We start from the raw sequence: 24,710 nt of genomic DNA on the forward strand, positions 1-24,710 counted from the left end.
CTCAAAAACCAACTGCACAAGTCCTGTCGTGGGTGTCTTAAGATGTGTCCTATCATTCTATCCCTTCTCTGGTCAAATTTAGCCAAATCGATTATTATTATTATTATTATTATTATTATTATTATTATTATTATTATTATTATTATTATTATTATTAACTCTATCATTTCGTTCGAATTTCACCTGCTCATTTCTATATCATAATATGTCTTAAAACGATGCGCTGAGATCAAGTTAGGTGAAGGGTAAGTAGAAGTTTATTACTCTGACAGCAGTGGGGTCTAGTTGATCACGTGACGGGACAGTGGACACACACACAATCGGTTCGTCAACGCTTCAAGGAAAGTTAATAACTTGACTGTCCTCCCGTGCTTACATGGAGAAATTTGGAGGCAAGTTGCCACTTGAACCCTTCCAACTTTCTCTGTGTAAATTACGCTTTAGATATACTGTAGATGAGGGCGGGATGTAAGCCTGTTGAATTCCCTCTGTGGGTAGGGACGGTAGAAGACATCCTCGGTATCCGCTGCCTGTCGAAAGAGGTGACCAAACGGCGAAGACCCCCCCCCCCGTCCAAGGGCTCTGGCCTTTTTTAGCGTGAATTCGCGACCACGAGCTCACCAGCTGAGTCTGGCAATGCTTCTACTTCTACCAGGCTCCTCCTCATATCTGACTTCTCCTGGTCAATTCTTTCTACTCGGACGGTCTAAGGAGTCTTTCATTTTCAGGCCCTTCCCTTGTTCCAATATCCTCATTCTGCGAAGGGTCCAACGTGTTATATTTTTCCTCTGATTGGAGTTGCGAGAGGGTGGTTGCACAGTTACACTTCCTCTTAAAACAATAATCACCACCACCGCTATTCTCTTGAATGTGGCAACTGGGAGAGGAGGAGTAGTCACGTGAGGTAGAAAAACTCCTTAATGATATCCTAAATTTGGCGTGAAACATCCTTTACGCTTTTTCTAATTACACAGAACTCGCTTACATTTAAATCACAGGATATTATGCATACTAATGTAAACTTAAAGTTATATTGCGGAAATTAAGAAGAGTAGCTATATCGTATGGTACGTATTCCGTAACTTAATCCTTTCCATAAATATAACTTAATCTTTTTGTGAGAGCTTTGTTGAGATATCCTTGAAATAACCTGCAGAGTAATTCTTGTAAAGAGAATTTCGAGAGATTAAATAGGAACAGCATTCATAAATAATATTCAAATAACTTTGTTTGCTTATTTCCTCGTTAGCTCTGAACGTGTTGATTAATCACGCTGTCGCTGGCTGTACTCCACAAAAGTTTTGTACCAGCTGCTTCTCAGAAATCACGATAGTCATGGTGAGAGGGAAGGGGTGTTTATAAAACAGGGGCAAACCTTGGAACTTATGTTATGATTTTTTGTAATAGGTTTATCCGAGGCCTAATTAAAAAATAAAATAAAGCGTTTCTAAAATGAAGACAGGAGTTAGGCAGGGGGCAAATGGTCACCGATTTTGTTTAACATTGTCCTGGAGAATATAATGACCTGGAAGAAAGCCATAAAGGAAGAAGGTATCCAGGTCCAAAGAAACAGGATCTGAAGGCTCGAAAAACTACACGATATAATAATAATAATAATAATAATAATAATAATAATAGTAAACCTCAAGGTCTCCTAATAGAATACATGGAAATTCAGACAATATAGGAAAACATATCTGAATACATTGTTTGAAAAATCAAGAGAATAGCTAAATTTAATTATTTTGATGAATGGATTCAGCCGAATGGGCTTGATAAGGAGGAATCAGGAAGGATATGGAGCTAGAAGGACAGAACGCTCCAAAGATGAAACCCGCTGAGTCCACTTTTAGTCACCTCTTACTATATATATGTAGTGGATATATTCTACCGTTCCCGCCGACAATGAGTAATATCCTTAAGGAATACTGGTTTGGGAATATTGGATTGGGAAATATAGTCATAGGTAAGAATTTCCGTCGGGAATACTGTTTTGGGAATAATAGGTTGGGAAAAGTGACCGGCAATTCATTCTCACCAGAATTGCTTGACTTTCTTGGCCGAGTCTACTGACTCTCGTATCGGATAGCTCCCAGCTCCTCACTTGATCTCAGGAGGCTGAGTGAACTCCATTCCAGCCCTCAGTCCAGAATAAAAATCTCTGAACTTGTCAGGAATCGAACCCGGATCAGGCGTGTACCCGTACACCACAGAGCTGGAGGACGGTTTCTGTGACTAAGATTATGTCAAGATTTCTAACCAGAACTTCAAATATTGACTACGCCGGGATTGAATATGGAAGTTGGCATCATTGGTCGAACACGCTATCACTGATCTACCGATGTAGCTAGCGGGGATGATTTTCTCGTTGTATCTACCCGTAAAAAAATTACAATCACCAGTCTCAATTTGATCCCTCACTCTGTCATATTTATCAACTAGCGACGCATGATAAATAGTAGCATAATTAGATATCAACTACGGATGAGAAAGATACAGAGCGTTAATACAATTTCATGGGTTAACATATTTTTCTCCTATGGTTAACATTTCTCGGCTTATGAATTGCTACATACACTGTTTTAATTTTACTTTCCTCTGTCGACCAGGGAGTTAATTGCATTGAACTGTGCGAACACAGCAATGTTAGTATAAACAGAACTTTGAGAAAATTAACTGAAGCCGACAATTCAATCATTCGCGCACTTTGAGGAAACTGTTGAAAAAATGACAATTGCTGAGCGTTAATCTATAGGCCTATAAATAGACGTGTGTGTCCGTATATTTCACCTTACAGCCACAACTATCCACCGCAGAACACTGGTGTTCATGTGCGGTAGTAGCTGGGGTCTCCAATTGTGCACTGTAGTGGTTCTGCATCGGTAACTGTGGTGGTATGGGAAATATGGGGACTGAAATTGGCCGACTATGTATAAAAATAGACGTGCGTGTTCGTATATTTCATCTTGCAACCACAGCTGCCCATCGCAGACCACTGGTGTTTGTGTGTGGTAGAAGCCTCGAGACTCCCATCGTGCACTGTAGTGGTTGCGTGTCTGTAGCTGTGGTGGTTGAAAGTGGCCGACTATACATTTAAATAGACGCGCGCGAGTGTGTGTCCGTATATTTCGCCTTGTAGCCACTACTACCCACTGCAGACCACTGGTGTTTGTGTATGGTAGAAGCCTCGAGACTCCCATCGTACACTATAGTGGTTGCGTGTCTGTAGCTGTGGTGGGGTGTGAGATGTGGGGCTTGAAAGTGGCTGACTTCGTTATTGTGTGTATTAAAATGAGTGAGAATGTACTCTAGAAGGCTGTGATGTGTACTCCTTGGTTTTATATACCATCTTTGATCCATCTCGCAGGAGTATGGTCATCTAAGAACCACAGCAGTTTGCTGCTTGAGTACATCTGTGAGTACTTTCTGATTACTCCAGCCCGGCTGACAAGACTTTCACACCCGCGGAACGACTGTCGCTTGTTTACAGTTACACGCTCGCGGCCTTGTCCAACACCTCCTAGATATATAAGGCCTCACAACTGTTCTGGGAATATACTGTTATCGTTCTCTATATGCGATTTTTTTATTTTACGCAATAAAAATATCACACGAGAACACTTTTACGTATTTCTAAAACAACTTTATTATCACTACGAACTTATCCTGTCAGAAGAAGAAAACATTCAGTGCCTCTCTCGAGAATACCAAAAAAACAATCGCTCTCTAAAACAATCTACATAGAATTTATACATGTTTCACATCAGAGATCTAATGGTGCTGTTCCTTGACGCCATATTGGAAGTCTGTGTGTCCGTACGTCCGTTGCTATGTTAACCAGGATAAGCATATTCACGTTATACGTCCATGGACACGAAACATAAATATAATAACATAATACTTGCGGCTCATCTTAAAACTTCAACATACGAGTATTGACGTCAGAAAAGTTGGATGGCGCAGCCACGCGGAAGAATGTTGAAGCTGCAACATAGTGACTGGTGAGCTTTATTTACATGGCGAAGCATTGACGTCGTGATGGAAACAGAAAGAAAATTGTCAAATTTGAGGAGGTACTGCTCTGTATACGGTTGCAAATCGTATAAAACGGATGCGAAATCTCTTCACTACTTTCCTGTACAAAAAGTTCAGAGAGAAAGATGGGCTTCCGCGCTGTCAATTGGAAAACGCGTTACGCGATACATGACAGTGTGCAGTCTGCATTCTCGTGAAGACGACTTCTTTCCACAGCGTAGGTACCGGTACTGTTTATTGTACTCATTGATAGTTATTGTCTCTAATTTGTATTCACAAAGATTTAGCTACATCAAAAATACTGATAAACTTGTAGCCTAATACTTCTGTGCCGCACACAGAATGTAATCCGCTCTTTGTAAACTTCTTCATATGCGTAACAGCAGACAGTAAATTAACTATCTACGTGTGAGTAATATCTTTAACTGGTAGTAATTAAACACTGCATTTAAATTGTCTATAAAATACTTCTTTCAATGAAAGAAAATACGTAGTATTTTGCCATCATAAATTAGCTTTTTTTGCTATTTGTTTTACGTCACACCGACAGAGATAGGTCCTATGGCGACGATGGGACAGGAAAGGTCTAGGAATGGGAAGGAAGCGGCCGTGGCCTTAATTAAGGTACAGCCCCAGCATTTGGGAAACCACGGAAAACCATCTTCAGGGCTGCCGACAGTGGGGTTCGAACCCACTATCTCCCGGATGCGAGCTCACAGCTGCACGCTCCTAACCGCACGGCCAACTCGCCCGATCATCATAAATTAGAAGCCATAACCTAATTATTTGGTAGAATTTGACAAACCAAGTATTCTTCAACCCCAAACAGCTGTGACTGTAGAGGTTATAGTATTCTTTAATTATAATTTTCAAACTTTGCTCTGCATATTCTGTAGGTAGTTATAATTTTTATATTTATTATTTTCGGTTCTAAGTTCTAACTTTTGTGCTGATGGTAAAAATGGAAGAATATTAAGATTCGGATGTGGGCTGTTCCAACACAAGCCTGTATAAAGCCTAGGATTTATTTGCTTTACAACATTTACTTAGTAGAATTATTATTTTATTTCTTCCCCAAGATTACAGTTTACAAGACAGGTAACTCGCCGTCACCTGGCTAAGGCTTTGGCATGGACCAAATCAACAAGAAATTACTCCATAACCTCTAATAGTGGAAAATTACAGTAGCTTAACTGTTAAGGTGCATTAGCGTGTCAACGGTAACATTTCTCTGACAAACCCGCTTTACATGTACAGTTGCACTTCACATTTTCACTCCCTTTGTTCAAGACAACATTAACTTTGTGGGGTTTTGAATCGATGTGGGATGATTGTAAACACAACGCTACAACACCAGTTTCATCTTCTGTTTCAAACTTTTTACCTACACATATCAAGTAATTACTCTTGAATATTTCTTCCCCTTCCACTAATGGACGCGTGAAATCTCCGACAACTTTCAACAGTTGCGCACATTACACCAAAGACATTTTGAACACTTAATAAATCCTACAGACGCACACCCGATCACTGTCGTGTTTATTTCCCGTCACTATCTCGCCGCCATATTGGAAACAGCTGACCGTAGGCTCCTCCCCCGTTTCGGACGTCAATTGAAGGTTTTATCATAATTAGGATACCTGTCCTACGACACTGTGACGTCAGCATAGGGAGGCAAGCTTGAACCTATTCAGTAATAACACAGCAATGAGTTTGGCCATGTAACGCTGAAATTAGAAGAGTTTTAATTCGTTTAACGATGTCAGTTGCTAATACCGTTGTACGTAATGGTACTGATGTGTTGCGTACTCAACTGTAAGGAGAATTCCGGCAGTGATAACGAAGTGCATGCATTAAGTTTACGAAAGACGAGGTTATGCGGCAGATATGTTTACGTGCAATTCCAAGACAAGACTAAGATTTACTAAAAACTCAATGGTGAGTAACTATTATCATTACATTCTCACACAATCATAATGAGTATAGGCCTATGACGTATTTAACTACACGCAACAGCTGGTGATATATAGGCATATTTACTCTTCAGTGATATAAGGTTATGTTAGCTCACAATCATGGGATACATTATTTCAACGGTATTATTGTTTTTATTATTATTATACGCATTAAAACATACCACCTAGAAGAGCTGCTGGTGTAAGCCGAATCACTCTGTAAAGGCACGAATTTCGCTCACGGTGATACATTATTTTACAGGTATGCCACAGACATTTTAAAGTCGGTGATATTTTATGGGAAGTAACTGGTACTGATCCTCAGGAAAAACTTTTAACTACTTCTCTTCCAAACCATGACTGTCAGAGACTGCAGTGGCTTATATTTTCCCAACTGCCCATCATATTTATATTCACATTCTGGCAGGTGAGGAGAAAAGCCAGGCAAAAATGTAGAATAGAATGAGGAGCAATAAACAGAGCCACTGATGATAGTACATATCTCATACACAGAATTTCAATCCACAATCTTACACAGCTGAAAAGTACAATAAACATGTTGTTACCTGATGGCTGTTGTACTGTGATGAAGGGAACGTAAGTAATTTTTCTGTACGTCGATACATCAAGGCAACAATGCTGTATAGCATATGTAATCATCTTATAGGACATGGCCTTTATTCTAAACGGATTTTATTAAAGTATAAAATATTTCTAATGTACTGTATATGTGGACAAAATTACTGATACACATGCGGTATATTCATTAGTTAGAAAACAGCATAGCTGCATCACAAGGAATGAGTGTAACAATGTGTAGAAAGATTCAAGAAATAAGTTAATTCTAGTCCAAGTTGGTGAATTGAACACCGAGGATGATGTTTCCATAGTTCATTTAATAGTCATAGTTTAAACATTTCTTAGTTCATAAAGGAGTATGTGTATGACCTTTCTTGTTATTTGTTGAACCTTCTGTCTGATATCTCCTCATGTTTACAAATTTATTGCCGACCCCGTGGTGAAGGGATATAATGCTTGCCTCTTACCCGGAGGCCTCGGGTTCGATTCCCGGCCAAGTCAGGGATTTTTACCTAGACCTGAGGACTGGTTCGAGGTCCACTCAGCCTGCGTGATTACATTTGCGAGCTATCTGACCGTGAGACAGCCGGCCCAGGTCTAGAAAGCCAAGAATAACGGCTGAGAGGATTCGTCCTGCCGAACACAAGACACCTTGTAATCTGCAGACCTTCGGGCTGAGCAGGGCCAAGACCAAGCCTTTCAGGGCTGTTGCGCCGTGCGATTTTTACAAATTTATGAGACATAGTAGCAATTTAATGTTGCCACATGTCAATACTTTTAAAAGAGTAGGTTCCAGTCTCAATGGTAGTCCAATATTAGGACAGAAACTTACATACTTTCTTGAATACCTAAAACTTAAAGTTCAAGGTTTCGAACAGAATGACAAATTGGTAAAATCGATGGTGGGTGAAATTCTCATTAAACCATACATGAATTTCAAGGGAGGAAATACTGCAAATACTGCCAGTGATGCTACATCAGCTTAGATGTTAGGCCCATGCTAATATTATACCTGCTAGTTTTCTTTTAAGATCATGTAATGCATATTTAAATTGAAATATGTTTGTAACATCCTGTTGTGCTGTGAGCAATTCGGCCTAAGTAAGTTAACATTGCAAAATGCATTCATGTTTTACAACTGTTTGCTTTTTTCTTTAATGGCAGAGTCACTAAAATGCGGTAATAACGACAGTATAATTCAATATCCTTTAAATTTGGAATGCTATTTGTTAGTATATAAATTATTCCATTGAAAAAATATTAAAATGATGTCTGTGTTTAACCCTGTTCCGCGTTTCTCTGCATTGCCATCGCCTGCTTAGCGTGAAGTCACCACGCTGTTGTTAGGCCTTATTATCTAGGAGGTGTTGCCTTGTCGGGAAGGATGTTGTCAAGCGATGCTCAGTGCTGCCAACCTCTGTACTTAGGAACTAATGAGAGTGGGGTTTCGATAGCTGGTGGTGATTATTGTTACACGATTGGTGAGGAGTTGTTCTTGCCGTGCGGACATTAGGATAGGACCTGGACAATACCAGTGATATAGAGAAAAGCAAAGTGGGTCGGGGGGCGTAAGCCCCCAGGTTAGAAGCCGCGAAGCTGTCGTCCCTGTATAGCAGGTCTTTTCGAGATCCTATCCCAACGTCCGCACGGCAAGAACCAGTCCAGACCAACCGTCACATATCAGAAGCTCCCAAGGGTTCTAAAGGAGCCCCAGGGGCTCTTAACTTGGGAGCGTGGGTTGGCGACCACAGTGCCCTTAGCTGAATCCTGACATTTCTTCCACTCACTTGTGCCAGGCTTATCACTTTCTTCTATTCTATCCAACCTCCCTCGGCCAATTCTTGTTCTTTTTCGAGCGTGACGGTAGTAGGTTTGCGAAGCCTAGGGAGTCTTCATTTTCACGCCCTTCGTGGCCTTAGTCTTTTTTGGCCGATATCTTCATTTTCGAAGTGTCGAAACCCCTTCCATTTTCCCCTCTGATTAGTGTTACCAGAGAATGGTTGCCCAGTGTACTTCCTCTTAAAACAATAATCACCACCATCTGAATCTAGGAGAGGTGTGTAGTGACGTCGAGGCCCTTAGCTTTGTCTGTAGTTGCTTCTACGTACTTGTACCAGGCTCCTTACTTTCGTCTTTCTTATCGGACCTCTCTTGGACCACACTTGTTCCCTTCTAACCCCAATGATTTATGGTTTACGAGGCCTAAAGAGTATTGAAATTTCACACCCTTTTTGACCCGGTCCCTTTCTTGCAGATACAATATCTCCATTCCTCCAGGGGTTAAAATTTTCCTTCCCCATGCGGGTGAGAGTGGTAGAATGCACCCACAGTAGCTTTGGCCTGCCGTAAGAGGTGACTAAAAGGGGAAGCGCAAGGGTTCTCTGTTCGGGAACGTGGGTTGGTGACCACGGGGTCCCTAACTGAGTTTGATGTTACTTGTACCAGTCTCTTGGATTTTATCCTTCCTAACCGACCTCCCTTAGTCCGCACATGTTCTCTTTGTACCCAGACGATATTAGATTTGCGAGGCTTACGGAATTTTTAAGTTTCCCGCCCTTCGTGGAACTTTTCTTTCTTTTACCGATACCTTCATTCTTTGAAGGGTCGGAACTCTTTAGTTTTCCTTTTGGTTAGTGTTGCCCTGTTGTACTTCCCCTTACAACAATAATCACTACCACCATAAATCTGCAACTAAGTCTGCTTTTTTTCACTTACCTGATTGTGCAAGCTCCTCACTGTATTTTTCCTATTTGACCTCTCCCACTTAACTTTTCGTTTCCCCCGACTGTAACGGTAAAAAGGCGGGTACTCACTAGGAGGCTGCAACATGCAACGCAACGGTTGCTGCAACCTTTATAATGTGTACGTTCGTCAAACCTCAGTGCGAACACCAGTAGTTCCGCAGCGTTCTTTGTGACACATGCGACCATGTCGACCAGTATACTCGTCAGAAGTGTTGTGTATATTCTGCTACATTACCTAATCGAAGACTATAAAATCCCCGTCGTTGGGGGCAAGGTGAATTTTACAAAGGTAAAGCTAATTCCAATTTGCTTCTGGATTTCAACTCGCAAGAAATAAGTGGATATTTTAAGAATTTCACTCGTACATCACCGACCGATTTCGAGTATGTGTTAAATTTGGTTGAACCGAAAATAAAAACAAGGGACACGAAATTTAGAAAAGCTATATCTCTTCAAGATAAATTGACACTTACTTTGAGATTTTTAGCCACCGGTGACAGCTTCACCAGCTTGTATTATCTCTTCAGAATATCCAAGCAAGTCTTAAGTAATTTATTTAGCTATTTGCTTTATGTCGCACCGACACAGATAGGTCTTAAGACGACGATGGGATAGGAAAGGGATAGGACTGGGAAGGAAGCTGCCATGGCCTTAATTGAGGTACAGCCCCAGCATTTGCCTGGTGAGAAAATGGGAAATCACGGAAAACTATCTTCAGGGCTGCTGACAGTGGGGTTCGAATCCACTATCTCCCGGATACAAGTACACAGCTACGCGCCCCTAACCACACGGCTGACTCGCCCAGTGGTCATAAGTAAATTTGTACCACAAGTGTCTCAAGCAATCATCAGCGAATTAAAAGATCACATAGAAGTAAGGTTCATTTAATTTTATTTAATTTCATTAAACATTTTTTTTGGTGTGAGTCGTCATTGATATTGAAATCATTAGGCACTTCAGTAAATGGTCCCATAATAATATAGAATTATATAGGATTGCGATATAACTCTGTTAAATTTAGACAGGATTCCTCTGCGCATCCTGACTACGAAATGTGCCTGGAACATGTCAACGAACACACTGCGCGCCGCTTTGTGTTCGCCAGAATACCCACAACCAGATGGATCACAGCGCGCCTCACTGCGAACGGTTGCAGCAACGAAGCTCAAGGCGTATTCATTAGAAAAATATGGTTGTAGCAACCGTTGCGTTGCATGTTGCAGCTTCCTAGTGAGTACCCGCCTTAAGGTTTACGGACCGTCTTTCATTTCCACACCTTCTGTGGCCATTCCATTCACACATCGTAACAGGACCGAACGCGTGGCTGTGTGGCTTAGGTCACGTAGTTCTCCGCTTGCATTCGGGAGATAGTGGGTTCGAACCTTAACTAAGGTACAGCCCCAGCATTTGACTAGTGTGAAAATGAGAAACCACGGACAACCATCTTCATGGCTGCCGACGGTGCGATTCGAACCCATTACCTCCCGAATACAAGCTCACAGTTGCGCGACCCTAATCGCATGGCCAACTCACTCGGCAATTTCGAAGTTAACACCAAACTGAACAGACTATCAATAAGTCTTCTCTTAATAGCGTACGAAGGATTTAACATTATTTAGAAGAGTTTAGGAACTTACGAAAAATAATATTTCAGGATCATTTTAACAACTTTTTCTGAGTGCCGTTACAGTTAAGTAAATATTTTTTCACTCTAATCTATTTTAATTTTTTAAAGACCCAAGTTCATTTTTGTTTCCGTTTTTTGCCCGACTTAAAGAGGAATGTGCCATATGTGAGGTAGATATTTCCAACTTTTCTTCAAATACATATTGATGTAATAAAACTAACCAAGCAAATTATATAAACATTGTCCGACTCGTTGGCTGAACGGTTAGCGTACTGGCCTTCCGTTCAGAGGGTCCCGGGTTCGATTCCCGGCTGGGTCAGGGATTGAAACCTTAATTGGTTAATTCCAGTGGCACGGGGGCTGGGTGCATGTGTTGTCTTCTTCGTCATTTCATCCTCATCACGGCGCGCATGTCGCCTACAGGAGTCAAATAGAAAGACCTGCAACTGGTGAGCCGAATCCGTCCTGGGATATCCCGGCACTAAAAGCCATACGACATTTCATTTCATATACAGTAAATATTCATGAATCTTTTTCTTCAAACGGGTTATCCAAATGCTCATCATCTTTCAGAATTCTGTACGTTCACAGCTTGACTCGTCAAGAAACTAGAGAAACACACACAACTGCGCTTTCTGAAACTAGCGTCTTTGCTCCACATTTATATCCCTTCTGAACTCATTAACGTCCAAGCTCTCTCTGTCAGCTGTAAGCCTCGTTTCAACGAGCGAGACGTGAGAAAGTCTCTTGGGGAATCTCAGGTCCACGGCCACAGTTCAGTAATCTCCTCTCGTAACAGCAGTGCGCGAAATGCGGATTACAGCATTCTCGTCCCTCAAAAGCTTTATAAAGACTGACAGAAATTTATTCAAATTCACTTGCTGTAACTGCTTTTTGAAAGATTTATTATGTAGTTAAAGATATGTAAAGGAAGGTTTGAAAGGTTTTGTTTTTCAAACATCTTACTTTACACAGTAAAAGCGGCAACACTACGAAATGGAAGGAAAATTCAAAGCTATGTTTATCAATTTTTATCTTACAGGAGTGAAATTATTACATTCAGAAGCTCGGTTCGAAGTCCGGAACGTTCATTAATTCAATACTTTATGCAATTATCATGCACTACCTCTACTCTGAACTTGGGAGTGTGGGTTGGCGACCATGACCCTGGCTGAGTCTGCCATTGTTTACACTTACTTGTGCTAAGCTCTTAATTTTCTTAGTTCCTATTCCTCTTAATCAACTCTTTCGACCCCGGTATATTTTCATTTCTACGTCTTTCATCGCAGTGGCGGGCATTGAACCCCATCTACCCCAGCAGCACCACATTTTCTAATTATTCCTCAGAACGCTTTTTATAATGTTTAAAAAACTGCGAACATCTAAGCCAAATACAGCTGTCTTGACAATCCGCTCGCACTACCGCAGTTCAGCTTCTCCAGCGAGCTGGGTTTCCTTGCCGGGGCAAAAGAGAGCTATCCCCAGCTCGAGGCGGAGCTGTGGGCCCTCCCCCGACAGAAATTTACGACGACAGGCCAGCTAGCTTAGGTAAGGGGTGTTAGTTTTCATACTTGAAACTCGAAGTCTTCAGCGCCACACACTAGAGACTGCAAGAAAAAAATATCAACATCTTAACAGTATAGCCACTTGCACATCGTCTTGCTAATAAAAATAGAGCCAGTATATGAAATCAATTGTAATATATATATCTTTATGTATAATTGGTTTCGGCATGTATACAGTTATTTCGTGCAATTCATTGACGGCACGTGTAGAGAATGTGTTCCGATAGCAGCAGAAAAATATTTAGGTTGCCCAACATGAACACAGAGTTAAGTGCGAATGGTTGTCTGTGATGGTGGTATATAGTGAATTTTTGTAGTGTTCCTCTTGGATTATAGGTGAAGGTTTCGTGAGTTCTATGGCATTCTTCATGAATATAACGTGTGTTATACGTCGTGACAAATATTTTCCCTCGTTTGTCGTTGATGCACGTACACTCAGCATGCGAGTGAAACTATAAAACTTCAACGACGGTAAAATACCAGTTAAATTTTGCTGATTAATTTAGATTTGACTTTTTAAGTAAAACGCAAGTAGTTAGTCCCAGTGTATTTTTGTGAAAACAATGACTGTACTATCTCGATGCGTCACCGGATGAAACTGTAAGTACATTGCTATAGATTAAGTTATGATGGTGTCGTCACTGCCGTAAATATCAATTTGGAAGTATGTGCGAACGTGTGGTTGAAAATATTCTTGAAAGATCTTTCTTAGTTAGACCTTTCCACGAAAAATGCAGCCTTATACAATGGTAATGTTGACTTTAGAGAGTGTAGTGGGGCTACGATTGTTTATATTAAAAAAAAAAATTGCAGCTGGGGTAATGAATATTTTCACCGTACGCCACTGCTTTCATGGTTTTTCCCTTTCTTTTTCCGGTACTTGGAAGCTTTTTCCTTCTTTTTCAACAATTATTAATGATTCGAGAACATCATTATCTAGTTGTATTTTCCCTCCTTACGGCCACCTGCCTTCCATTAAGACCTTTGCCACTGACGAGAGATGTTGAGCAAATGCCATTATTCTTTTTCGTCCTAAAGTTAACCCACACTTGCGGGGACTGTTATTTGGGTCGCATGACGCCAATTTTATCTGTGAAATACATCAGCTGTGTGTAAGTTGACACATTGTAAATACGAATTTTATTCATCATATCCAGCCATAATAAATAAATAAATAAATAAATAAATAAATAAATAAATAAATAAATAAATAAATAAATAAATAAATAAATACTAATTTATTCTGTTCCTTAGAACAATAATCACTACCATCATCTCCATCACCATGAATTCGAATTTCAACTTCAAGATGTGACATATTGTCAAATAGCACCATTGTATGCTGAACACTCAAACCCAAGGAATGTCATTATTTCCTACGGAATTTTACTGACACTATTATCTATTTATTTTACCTCTTCCGGTTGCCATGACTTTTAAGGCATCAAGTCTTCGTGGTTTGACACCGTGGTTAATTGGTTCGAGTCTCTTTGGAAGAATTTCCCCATCGGAATATTGGCCGGCAAGGCAGGAAGGTTATAGTATACACAATTCCTAATCACTGAATTGCGTGCTGAAAGCATGGGTTAAATTTCCAACCTCTTACATAGTGTTCATGCGGAGTGAGGGCACATGACGCTGTTAATGGTGATTCGTCCATCGGATGGAGACTTTAAGCCTTGAGCAGACCGTTCGTGTTGTTCGACAGGAGCAGGCTGTGTGCCGACATCGGGATTCACCCTCTCACTACCTCATAATCATCATCTCCACACTCCCAGACACGCAGGTTGCCCATCGCCGTTAAACAGAAACACGAACTAGGCCTCTTCAGAGGAGGGGGGTGTCGTCTATCTTTATTTATAAATATTTCTCCTTGTTGCCTGCATTTGCATCTCTTTTCGGTTGAAAATGTTGGCCTCACACGTTAGTCCTTGCATCCACATAGAAAACATTATTCTCGTTCGAGTTTCGAAGGCGTCCGATATTTCAGCTCGGTGGCATTGCTTTCACTTTGCTTTGAGCTAGGGAGTCTTTTAGTTTCAAGATCTTGTGGCCCTTGAGCAAAAATGTTCCCGATTTTTAATTCTTTGATGTGTCGGATCTTTTCTCTTCGATTACATTTAAGAGTAAATGATTATCAAACCCTAAATAAAGGACAAAATTACCACCCCCAACCTGGCCTATCCATCATTATAATTAATCCCCAGTGCCATATAAAGTGGAAAATTCCCAGGGCTCTTAATTTGGGAACGTGGGTTAGTTACGTCGCGTCCCCTAGCTGAGTTTGTCTTTGCTTCCACCAAGCCTGCCAGAATCCTCACTTTCATATTTTCCATACGTTTTCTTTTGGTAACATTTAGCTTTTTCCGCCATCAACGTTATTAGATTTACGAGACCTAAGGATGCTTTGAGTGTCACGCCCTTTGTGGCCTCTCCCTGTCCTTTCCCGATACAATCATTTTTTGATCTGTCAGACCTTTTCCATTTCATCTTCTGATTGTACTTATTTCATTTTATTTCTAAAAAAATAATAACCGTGATCTCATTATTTATTATTATTATTATTATTATTATTATTATTATTATTATTATTATTATTATTCCTCATTTTTCATTTCTTTCCAGATGTTAATTCTAGGCATTACTGTACCATGCATGTTTATGTGGATGACATCATGCTACTTACCAAGTGTGCTCCAGGAAACCATATATACTCGTACTTTTCCTGAATATGTAATATTCCATCAGTCCACTCTTAGTCCGTGATAGATCCACCTTTGAAGAGAATGGCACTCAATTCCGTTGATTACCATTACACACGTTATTAGACATCACTTATAAAACACACGCAACATCGTAAGATATTTCGCGATTTGATTGCCACTGACAGTATCTAATGTTTTCATATTAAAAATGTGCCGGTCCTATTCTAGGTCTAAACAATTTTTTATCCATGGTTTACAAGCAAAACTCCGTTTTTAATTTGCTACATTTGCTCAATGGTTTATAAGAACGCACAAGTTGATACTGAAAAGATACGAGAGGGGATTGAAATCATTGCACAAATTTATTACTTGAATCTCTCTCTTCCAGTTTATTCGTAGCCGGATGTGATAATTTGTAACATCTGAAGCCATCTTTTTTCAGTTATGTTTTAACTGTTGGGTTCTTTGGTCTTCCGAAACTAATTTTTAGTGATAAATTTGTAAACTATCCGAAAGAAAGCATATATAAGAGTATTAAATCTAAAAAAAGGAACAACTTAATTAAATTCTTTTTCAGGTGTAATACTGTTACCATATGTTTTCTTGCAGGTAGTTTATATATTTATTACTCAAAATTAGTTTCGGTAGATCGAAGAACCTAACAGTTAAGAAAGAAAGAATGTGATGAAGTACGATAAATAAAAGAATGGATCGATCGTGGCCCATGACGGCCGTTGATTCCTTAATGACTAATTTGTCCTGACAATATTATGGCCAGTTGGCTTTCTCAAACATCTAGCCGGGTTGATAAGACTATTGTATCAAGAATTAACAATAATTTATCTATATCTTCTTCTTTCTGACCTTTTAAAGATATTGGGGCCGTCAAATGGTGTGGCTTTACGTCCTGACGCCAATCCTACGTGGAGGGATGTATTCATTTTTTCATGCTACTGTGGTGGTTGGTAGTATGGTGTGGTGTATGTAAATGAAAAGTGTATTAAGAGTAATGCAAATACCCCGTCCCCACGCCAGAGCACTTAACCATGCAAAGGGGAAATCCTGAGTCCGTCCGGAAATTGAACCCGAGGACTTCTGAACCGAGTGCCAGGATGCTGGTCATTCAGCCGAGGAGCTGGAAAATAACTCATCTATTTCTGTAAAACTGAATAATAATTTTGTCTGCGCACTTCTTTTTTTTTTTACGAATTGCTTTACGGCGCACCGACACAGATAGGTCTTATGGCGACGATAGAAGAGGAAAGGGCCGGTATTGGGCTTGTATTCGGGAGATAGTGGGTTCGAAGTGCACAGTTCTCCTTAACATTTCAATATTTGTTACGAAATCTGTCCATGGTATTCTAAGCATTCTCCTATGCAGCCATATTTCAAAGACCCCTAATCTGTTCCTGGATGAAGCTTTGACAGTTCAGGTCTCTGCTCTATAAAGCAGTGCTGAGCAGATATAATATTTTAACAGCCTTTGCCCGAGATTGACATTTATATTATCATCACAAAAGAATGACCTCATCTTTTGGAAACATGATCTGAAATATCAGTACGGCATATGATCTCGTTTTTCAGGGTGCAGATTGTGTGCAATGGTGCTCCCATGGTACGTGAACTCATTTAACTTCATGGTTGCTTTTGCTAAATATAATGAACTTAGTTTTATGTTATTAATGTTTAGGCCATATCTTAATTCAAGATGAATTCTGTTGAGCAAGTAATGAAGGCCTTCAACACTATCACACATTTAAAAAAAAACCTTTGGTTTTAAGCCCTTCAGGCAAGCAACTCAATGTTGAAAACATTCTAGGGATATGAGCTACTAATTTTAGATAAATAAGAATTTAATAAAGTGTAAGAATGTATTCTTTACTTATTCCTAAGTATTAAAATCCGTTTATAATTGTCGTTATCCGTTCGAATAGATTAGCATTCTTCCTTTTTCTACCACTACGAGCGTTAATGCGAGTCAATGCATTGTTTCACTTAAGCACCATTACGAGCGCTAATGTGAGCACCATTACATCAATTTATTATTATTATTATTATTATTATTATTATTATTATTATTATTATTATTATTATTATCGTAGTCGAATGATTGCATGTTTGTGAGGTTATGTCATGAAACATGTACTGTATATAAACATTTATATGAGTTCAATTAATGTAAGAACCTGTATATAATTTATTATTACCTGTAGGCCTATATATGGTTTGTAATCCACCACAGAATTGTGAAACACAATGTAACATCCTGAATGGCTCTAGATCAGACGAGATGATGGAAGAATATTCTGTACATTATAACCATGTTGTTAGGCACTCGAGAATTTACGAGAAGATATTTTTGCAACATATCTTTCTGTAAGCCTGGCCAGGCACGTATATAAGGAGGTGGTCTTGATGGTATAATAATAATAATAATAATAATAATAATAATAATAATAATAATAATAATAATAATAATAATAATAATAGTTTCGTGCGGCTATTTCTAGCCGAGTGCAACCCATGGAAGGCAGACCCTCCGATCGGGGTGGGCGGCTTCTGCCATGTGTAGGTAACTGCGTGTTGTTGTGGTGGAGGATAGTGTTATGTATGGTGTGTGAGTTGCAGGGATGTTGGGGACAACACAAACATCCACTCCCCGAGGCCAAGGGAATTAACCATTTAAGGTTAAAATCTTCAACCCGGCCGAGAATCGAACTCGGGACCCTTTGGACCAAAGGCCAGCACGCTAACCATTTAGCCATGGAGCCGGACGGTCTTGGTGGTAGAGACGAGTTTTTGTTTAGTAGGAGTTTCACTGGTGAACAGGTGTTGTGGTTAGGCTGACATGCCTGTGTAGGCAGTCGGTAGTCGTCTATTTCAACTGTGTTTCAAGGTTCTAATCTCTATGTGCTGTGATAGACAATTGTTAAAATGGCGGCTTGTGATGTTCTCGGAGTGAAGTGTTTTGTTTGTGATAGAGTGATTAAGGTTATATGTGTTATGTGTGTTTTTTAATTTGTGAATAATTGTAAATAAATCCATGTACGCAAGTTGACAGCATTTTGTGTGCGTCATTGTGGTTACATCACACTAAGTTGACGACATGTATTTTAAAACTAGAATAACTACCACCAAATGGTAAGTCTCGACTAGTAGTGAACAATCTTCTTCTTCTTCTTAATCCGTTTAACGTCCATGGTTAGCTTTTCCCTCGGACTCAGCGAGGGAACCCACCTCTACCACCTCTAGGACAGTGTCCCGGATTATGCGCCTTTGGGTCGGGGATACAACTGGAGAGCAGGACCAGTACCTCTCCCAGGTGGCCTCACCTGCTATGCCGAACAGGGACCTTGTTAGGGATGGGAAGATTGGAAAGGATAGGCAAGGAAGAGGGAAGAAAACGGCCGTGACCTTAAGTTAGGTACCATCCCTGGATTTGCCTGGAGGAGGAGTAGGAAACCACTGAAAATCATTTCGAGGATGGGTGAGGTGGGAATCGGACCCCCTCTACTCAGTTTACCTCCCGAAGTTGAGTGGACCCCGTTCCAGTTCTCGTGCCACGTTTCAAATGTCGTGGCAGAACCGGGAATGAAACCCGGTCCTCAGGGGGTGGCAGTTAATCACACTAACCACTACACCACAGAGGCGGACGCAGTGAACAATGCTAGAGGATGTTTGCTAACTCGACGTTAAGTGATGCTGCAGCCGGGATTATACTCTACTCCGAGGCGTCTTCAGCTAATCCACTTGAAAGTAGTGGCTCCCTGATGTGATGCGGAACAAAAGAAAGGGTCAGTTTGAGGAAGTATTTTAATATACTCGATGTACTATATGTTGGAGTTCAGAACGCTGTATTGTCTTGGAATATTTATAATTAATCTCGGAGGCAATTTTCTAAATTGCACAGTACATACATTCGTAGTGTGTTGGTACTTCCGTTAATTTCTCTCGGGATGTAAACTAGAATATGTGGGCAAGCGAAGATTTATTTTCGCGAATACTCTAACCCTGTGGAATTCAAGCTGGTTTTTCATTGCACACAAATAATGAAGACAGTGTTGAGTGCTAGTCTGATACCCAACCAACAGCTCTAACTCTCGTACAAGGCACAGGCATTATTGCAGTGGCGCACAGCAGAAATGAGGAGTGAGGAAGAGCTAGTTAGAAAGTGCTTTTGCATGTCAATCTTTCTAGCTCACTTTAATTTTTTTAATTTCGTGTGGCTATTCCTAGCCGGGTGCAGCCCTTGTAAGGCAGACCCTCCGATGAGGGTGGGAGGCATCTGCCATATGTAGGTAACTGCGTGTTAATGTGGTGGAGGATAGTGTTATGTGTTGTGTGTGAGTTGCAGGGATGTTGGCGACAGCACAAACACCCAGCCCCCGAGCCATTGGAATTAACCAATGAAGATTAAAATCCCCGACCCGGCCGGGAATCGAACCCGGGACCCTCTGAACCGAAGGCCAGTACGCTAGCCATTCAGCCAACGAGTCGGATTTTAGCTCACTGAAACGTATACATCGACCGATCTTTCGAGTCACACCATTCATCAGTAGGACTAGCCCCCTCTGTGGATCAGTGACAGAGTGTCGGCGTCTGTATCCCAAGGTCACAGGTTCAAATCCGTCAAAGGTAGTCGGATTTTTGAAGAGTGAAAAGAAGTCCGACTCTCCGACGTCGTACGATGTGACATACTTAGTGTTTACCCGACACAGTTAATTAAAACTCGGGTGAAGATCACCCAAGTGAAGCCTCCGTGGAACAGGCGGCAGCGCACCGGCCTCTCACCGCTGGTTCCGTGGTTCTCCCGGTCACTCCATGTGACATTTGTGCTGGACAAAGCGGAGGCGGGACAGGTTTTTCTCCGGGTACTCCGGTTTTCCCTGTCCAGCAACACTCTCCAATACCATTTCATTTCATCTGTATACCCCAGAGGAGTGCGACAGGCCTCGGCAGGCGGCACAATTCCTATCCTCGCCGCTAGATGGGGGTTTCATTCATTGCTGACACGGTAGAATGTCTGGAAACAGGCTGTGGATTTTCATTTTCATGTAGATCACCCAAAAAGGTCCGGTTTACTCCGCCATCTGGTATTATTATTAATAATGACGTGTAGCTTCCGGAGAGGCCTGGTGCAGCTCCTTCGAGTTGACGCCCTATAGTCGACCTGCGCTTCTGTGAGGACTGGGATCTACCGAAAATGAATTCTAATGGTAAAGACGGATGAAACACTCAGACCCCGAGCCAGGAAAATTAATTAATGAAATTTAAAGCCCCCGACCCCGCAAGGAATCGAAGGCGGGACCCATTGAACCAAAGGTCAGCATGATAACCATTTATCTATGGCGCAGTGGGACGTACAAGTCAGCACTTCCACTGCGCCTGTGGAACCTGTGGGCTGGAAGTCTGCTGTAGATGACGAAGCAGTAGTTTGGAACCTCTTCCAGTCCATCTCGTGGATATGGCCAGGTCCGAGTGGAGGAGGTGCATCGGGCAGCCGAGTTTGACAGGATTTGGCAAGCTGCCACTCTGCACTTTGTGTCGACAAAAACTGTTGTTACATACAGAAGTGTCGTCCTGATTGCAAACAGTCCAGATTGCGAACAAGTGGGAAATACCAAGTTGCCCAGCCCGCTTGACTAGAAATGTTGACTTGGATATGAACAAAATTCTAATTTGACGGGCTGCAGAAAAAAGTAACCCTCAGTTGGCACACCAAGTTCTGGTACACACAATCGGAATACTGGGTAATGCACAAAAAAAGTTAAAAGCATAAGATAAAACCCACTTGTTTCCAAATAAACTGATTATTTCACTTCTTATGTATTATTTTGACTAATAATAATAATAATCAATGTTCTAAAGGCTAATGCCTTCTCGATGCAACCACTCACTCCTTTCATTGGCATGATAATAATAATAATAATAATAATAATAATAATAATAATAATAATAATAATAATAATAATAAAAATAATAATAATAATAATAATACCGGGCGAGTTGGTCGTGCGGTTAGGGGCGCGCGGCTGTGAGCTTGCATGCGGGAGATAGTGGGTTCGAATCCCATTGTACGCAGCCTTGAAGATGGTTTTCCGTCGTTTCGCATTTTGACACCAGGCAAATGCTGGGGTACCTTAATTAAGGCCACGGCCGCTTCCTTCCAACTCCTAGGCCTTTCCTATCCCATCGTCGCCATAAGATATATCTGTGTCGGTGCGACGTAAAGCCACTAGCAAGAAAGAAAATAATAATAATAATAATAATAATAATAATAATAATAGCCTGTTAATAATACAACTCTCACAAATCCACCATAAACAACCACCCCTCTAGTTGTGTTATACAATAAAAAATGATAATCTTCTAAATGGTAGGATTATCTCAAACTAAATTGTTTAACATTTTGAATAAGAAAAATATTTTTTAAAATATGGTTAGGTTATCTAAAACATCCCAATGTACCAGTTAATGTTAATACTACTAGAAAAGAATTACATATGAGACTGTTTTGAAAATTGTATCTGTTTTATGTATCTCACGTCAACACTAATCTCATGTTCGCAATCAGGACACAACCCATACAGAGTGGTCCAACCGGATTTATGAGCGTTAGAGGGTTTATCATACTCATAAATACTTTGAAAAATTTCTATATCTCGGGAAGTTGCCATTTTATCTGCTGCTTAAGTCAACCAATCACATTGCTTCTTGGGCTTTGCGAGGCGGTGTTGCTAAATTAGACCGTTGCTTAAGACCGGTTTGAGAGCAAAGCCGAGAAATCAGCATTAAAATCACCGCGGGTTTCAGCCAGTGTACTTGTTATGCTGCGATCCTGTCAACTCGGAGGTCCATATTCAAATCCCTCCTCTGATAAAGTGTTTTCTTCGATTGGTGCTCTCAAGCTGGGCTTAACACTTTGAGCGTCACAGCGGACACCGGTGACTATTTTTGGATTTTCTGCTAAGTCACGGCAGGCACGAGTGTCCTCTTTCAGATAATAAAAATAATGTCTCGGCCCATAGAGCAAAATTTCAAAAAATAAAATAAAATATTTAGTGCCCAACCTGTTAAGCAACGTGCAGATTTAGCAATACCACCTCACAAAGCCCATTTTCACTCGCCCGCGAAGCGATCTGATTGGCTAACTTCAATCACTGATAAAATGCCAACTGCACGAGATATAGAATTATTTTTTAAAATTATTTATCAGTATGATCAACCCTCTAATACCCTGTCCACGTTGTTTCGGACCACCCTGTATAATTCAGTCTACAGTTCTGTCGGAACGATTCTACGCCATTAACCTTCACAGCCCATCCGGTTTTCCTTTAATTACTGTTACGAGGGGATTGTTGCCTTGTTGTGCTCTCTCTTAAAACATTAACCACAATTACGACTTTTTCAGTTTTCCTCTCATTAATCTTAAAGGAGTATGATTTCCTACAGTAGTTATACTTCACCACAGAACAATAACTATAATCTCCACTCTTCCGTTGTTTTCTCTCATAAATGTCAATGGAGGATAGTTGCCTAGTCGTACTTCTTCTGAAAACAAAATTCACCATGACTATATTTTCTACATTTTTCTCTGATTAACGTTAAGGGGGGTTGGTTGTCCTATAGAGAATTTATGAAGTAATAATCACCTTCTGCATAACAATCCCTCCCTTATCTTCCTTTGATTAGTGTTAGAAGTGGGTGGCTGCTCATTCGTACTTCTCTTTAAAATAATAATCATCATCACCGTCTTTTTCATCTGATCAATCGTAAAGGGTGATGATTGCTTAGTTCGAATTCCTAAAACATACTCACCATGACTGCCGATTTGATCCGTTTTCAATATACATACTGACCATAGGGAGGGATTTCACAGGTTCAAAATGCAAAGCACAACTACGAGAAAATAGTTGAATATTTCGAGAGCACTTCACATGACCAGAACGCAGTACGTTCCCACGACAAACATGCAGTGCAAGAAGCAAGCTTTCCGCTCACAAGCTCGTGATTCAAGATCAAATCTTGCCTCCTTTGTGCTTTCATTTTTTTTTCTGTTCTTCAGAGGCATGTAGAAATCTGTAATCGCAACACAACTCTTATAACAATGTATAGAATAGAATAGAATAAAATACTTCCCTCCCGAAACTTGGGAAGGAGTAATAATTTATTGTACTCCAAAATATGATTTGGTACATGCATATTACAACATTCAACATGTACAATTAAACTATTTCAATCTATTTCTAGATTTTAATTTGTTTTTTTCTTTTCAGATTATTTATTTATTTAGACGTTAACATTGTTATATGGTCTACTCTATAAACCAAACCAAACCCCATGGCACTACAGCCCTTGAAGGGTCTTGGCCTACCAAGCGACCGCTGCTCAGCCCGAGAGCCTGCAGATTACGAGGTGTCGTGTGGTCAACACGACGAATCCTCTCGGCCGTTATTCTTGGCTTTCTAGACCGGGGCCGCCATCTCACCGTCAGATAGCTTCTCAATTCTAATCACGTAGGCTGAGTGGACCTCGAACCAGCCCTCAGGTCCAGGTAAAAATCCCTGACCTGGCCGGGAATCGAACCCGGGGCCTCCGGGTAAGAGGCAGGCACGCTACCCCTACACCACGGGGCCGGCTGGTCTACTCTATACCATACATATATCTTACCCCACTAAGTTGTATTAGCGCTTAATTCTCTACCGTTTGAAGGAATTGATTAACAAAGAATGACTGAGTGCCTATATTTAATTAACATGCGGTTCAATAGTTAACTTGAGAGAAAATGAATAGCGACACCACAATACAATTTATCTATCGCTACATGGAATAATATATTTACACCTACAAGTAATTATGTATCTTCTCCTTCCTTATTTTCTCTGTTTTCATCCTCTTTTAGTTTATTTTCCTACATTCTTCTTATAATATTACGAAATTTTGCTGTTTTTCCTGGTACATTCCATTCTATCTTTATTAACTTAGGAATGGTGTAAAATTCAGGTTCATTATCGATTTTAATTATATCCTTTCCATCTATATCTATCTTACCTTTCTTGTTTCTTTACAGTATAACAATGTATATCGAACTGTAAGTTTGAAACAAATACACTGACTGACAGAGCAAATGCAACACCAAGAAGGAGTGATTCGAAAGGGATGAAAGTTGGGAAAAAAACAGAGACGGCACGGACGAATAATTGATGTTTATTTCAAACCGATATGCAGGTTACACAATGCGCACGGCATCGACTCAGTAGGATGTAGGACCACCGCGAGCGGCGATGCACGCAGAAACACGTCAAGGTACTGCACCCATAAGCGAATTTGGCCTAATTTAATTCACAATTAAATTGAATATTTCACATATGAGATACCACAGTGAGGCTGTGAAACTAGCAGTCACAAAGGAACTTTCTGGCGCCAGTCAGGCGGCGAGAGAATCCATGAAATTCTTCTCCAGGCACGACCAAAATTGGAAACCATCCTTAGGGTCCCTT

At 40.6% G+C, this 24,710-nt stretch overlaps 1 protein-coding gene across 4 annotated transcripts in view; it reads right to left on the reverse strand.

Annotated features, from left to right (window-relative positions):
- The window catches only part of LOC136874071 (UPAR/Ly6 domain-containing protein qvr), a 695,631-nt gene that overhangs the window by 150,008 nt on the left and 520,913 nt on the right, over window positions 1–24,710 (reverse strand). For 2 of the 4 annotated variants that reach the window (XM_067147598.2, XM_067147596.2), the window contains exon 2: window positions 15,192–15,532. The exons of the other annotated variants lie outside the window; for them this stretch is intronic. In XM_067147598.2, coding sequence (XP_067003699.1) covers window positions 15,192–15,213 — 22 coding nt within the window. In that variant the 5' untranslated portion in view covers window positions 15,214–15,532. The remainder of the gene's footprint in view (window positions 1–15,191; window positions 15,533–24,710) is intronic. 4 annotated transcript variants of the gene reach the window in all.

The sequence above is a fragment of the Anabrus simplex genome, chromosome 5 (genome assembly GCF_040414725.1).
Source record: "Anabrus simplex isolate iqAnaSimp1 chromosome 5, ASM4041472v1, whole genome shotgun sequence".
Taxonomy (NCBI): domain Eukaryota; kingdom Metazoa; phylum Arthropoda; class Insecta; order Orthoptera; family Tettigoniidae; genus Anabrus; species Anabrus simplex.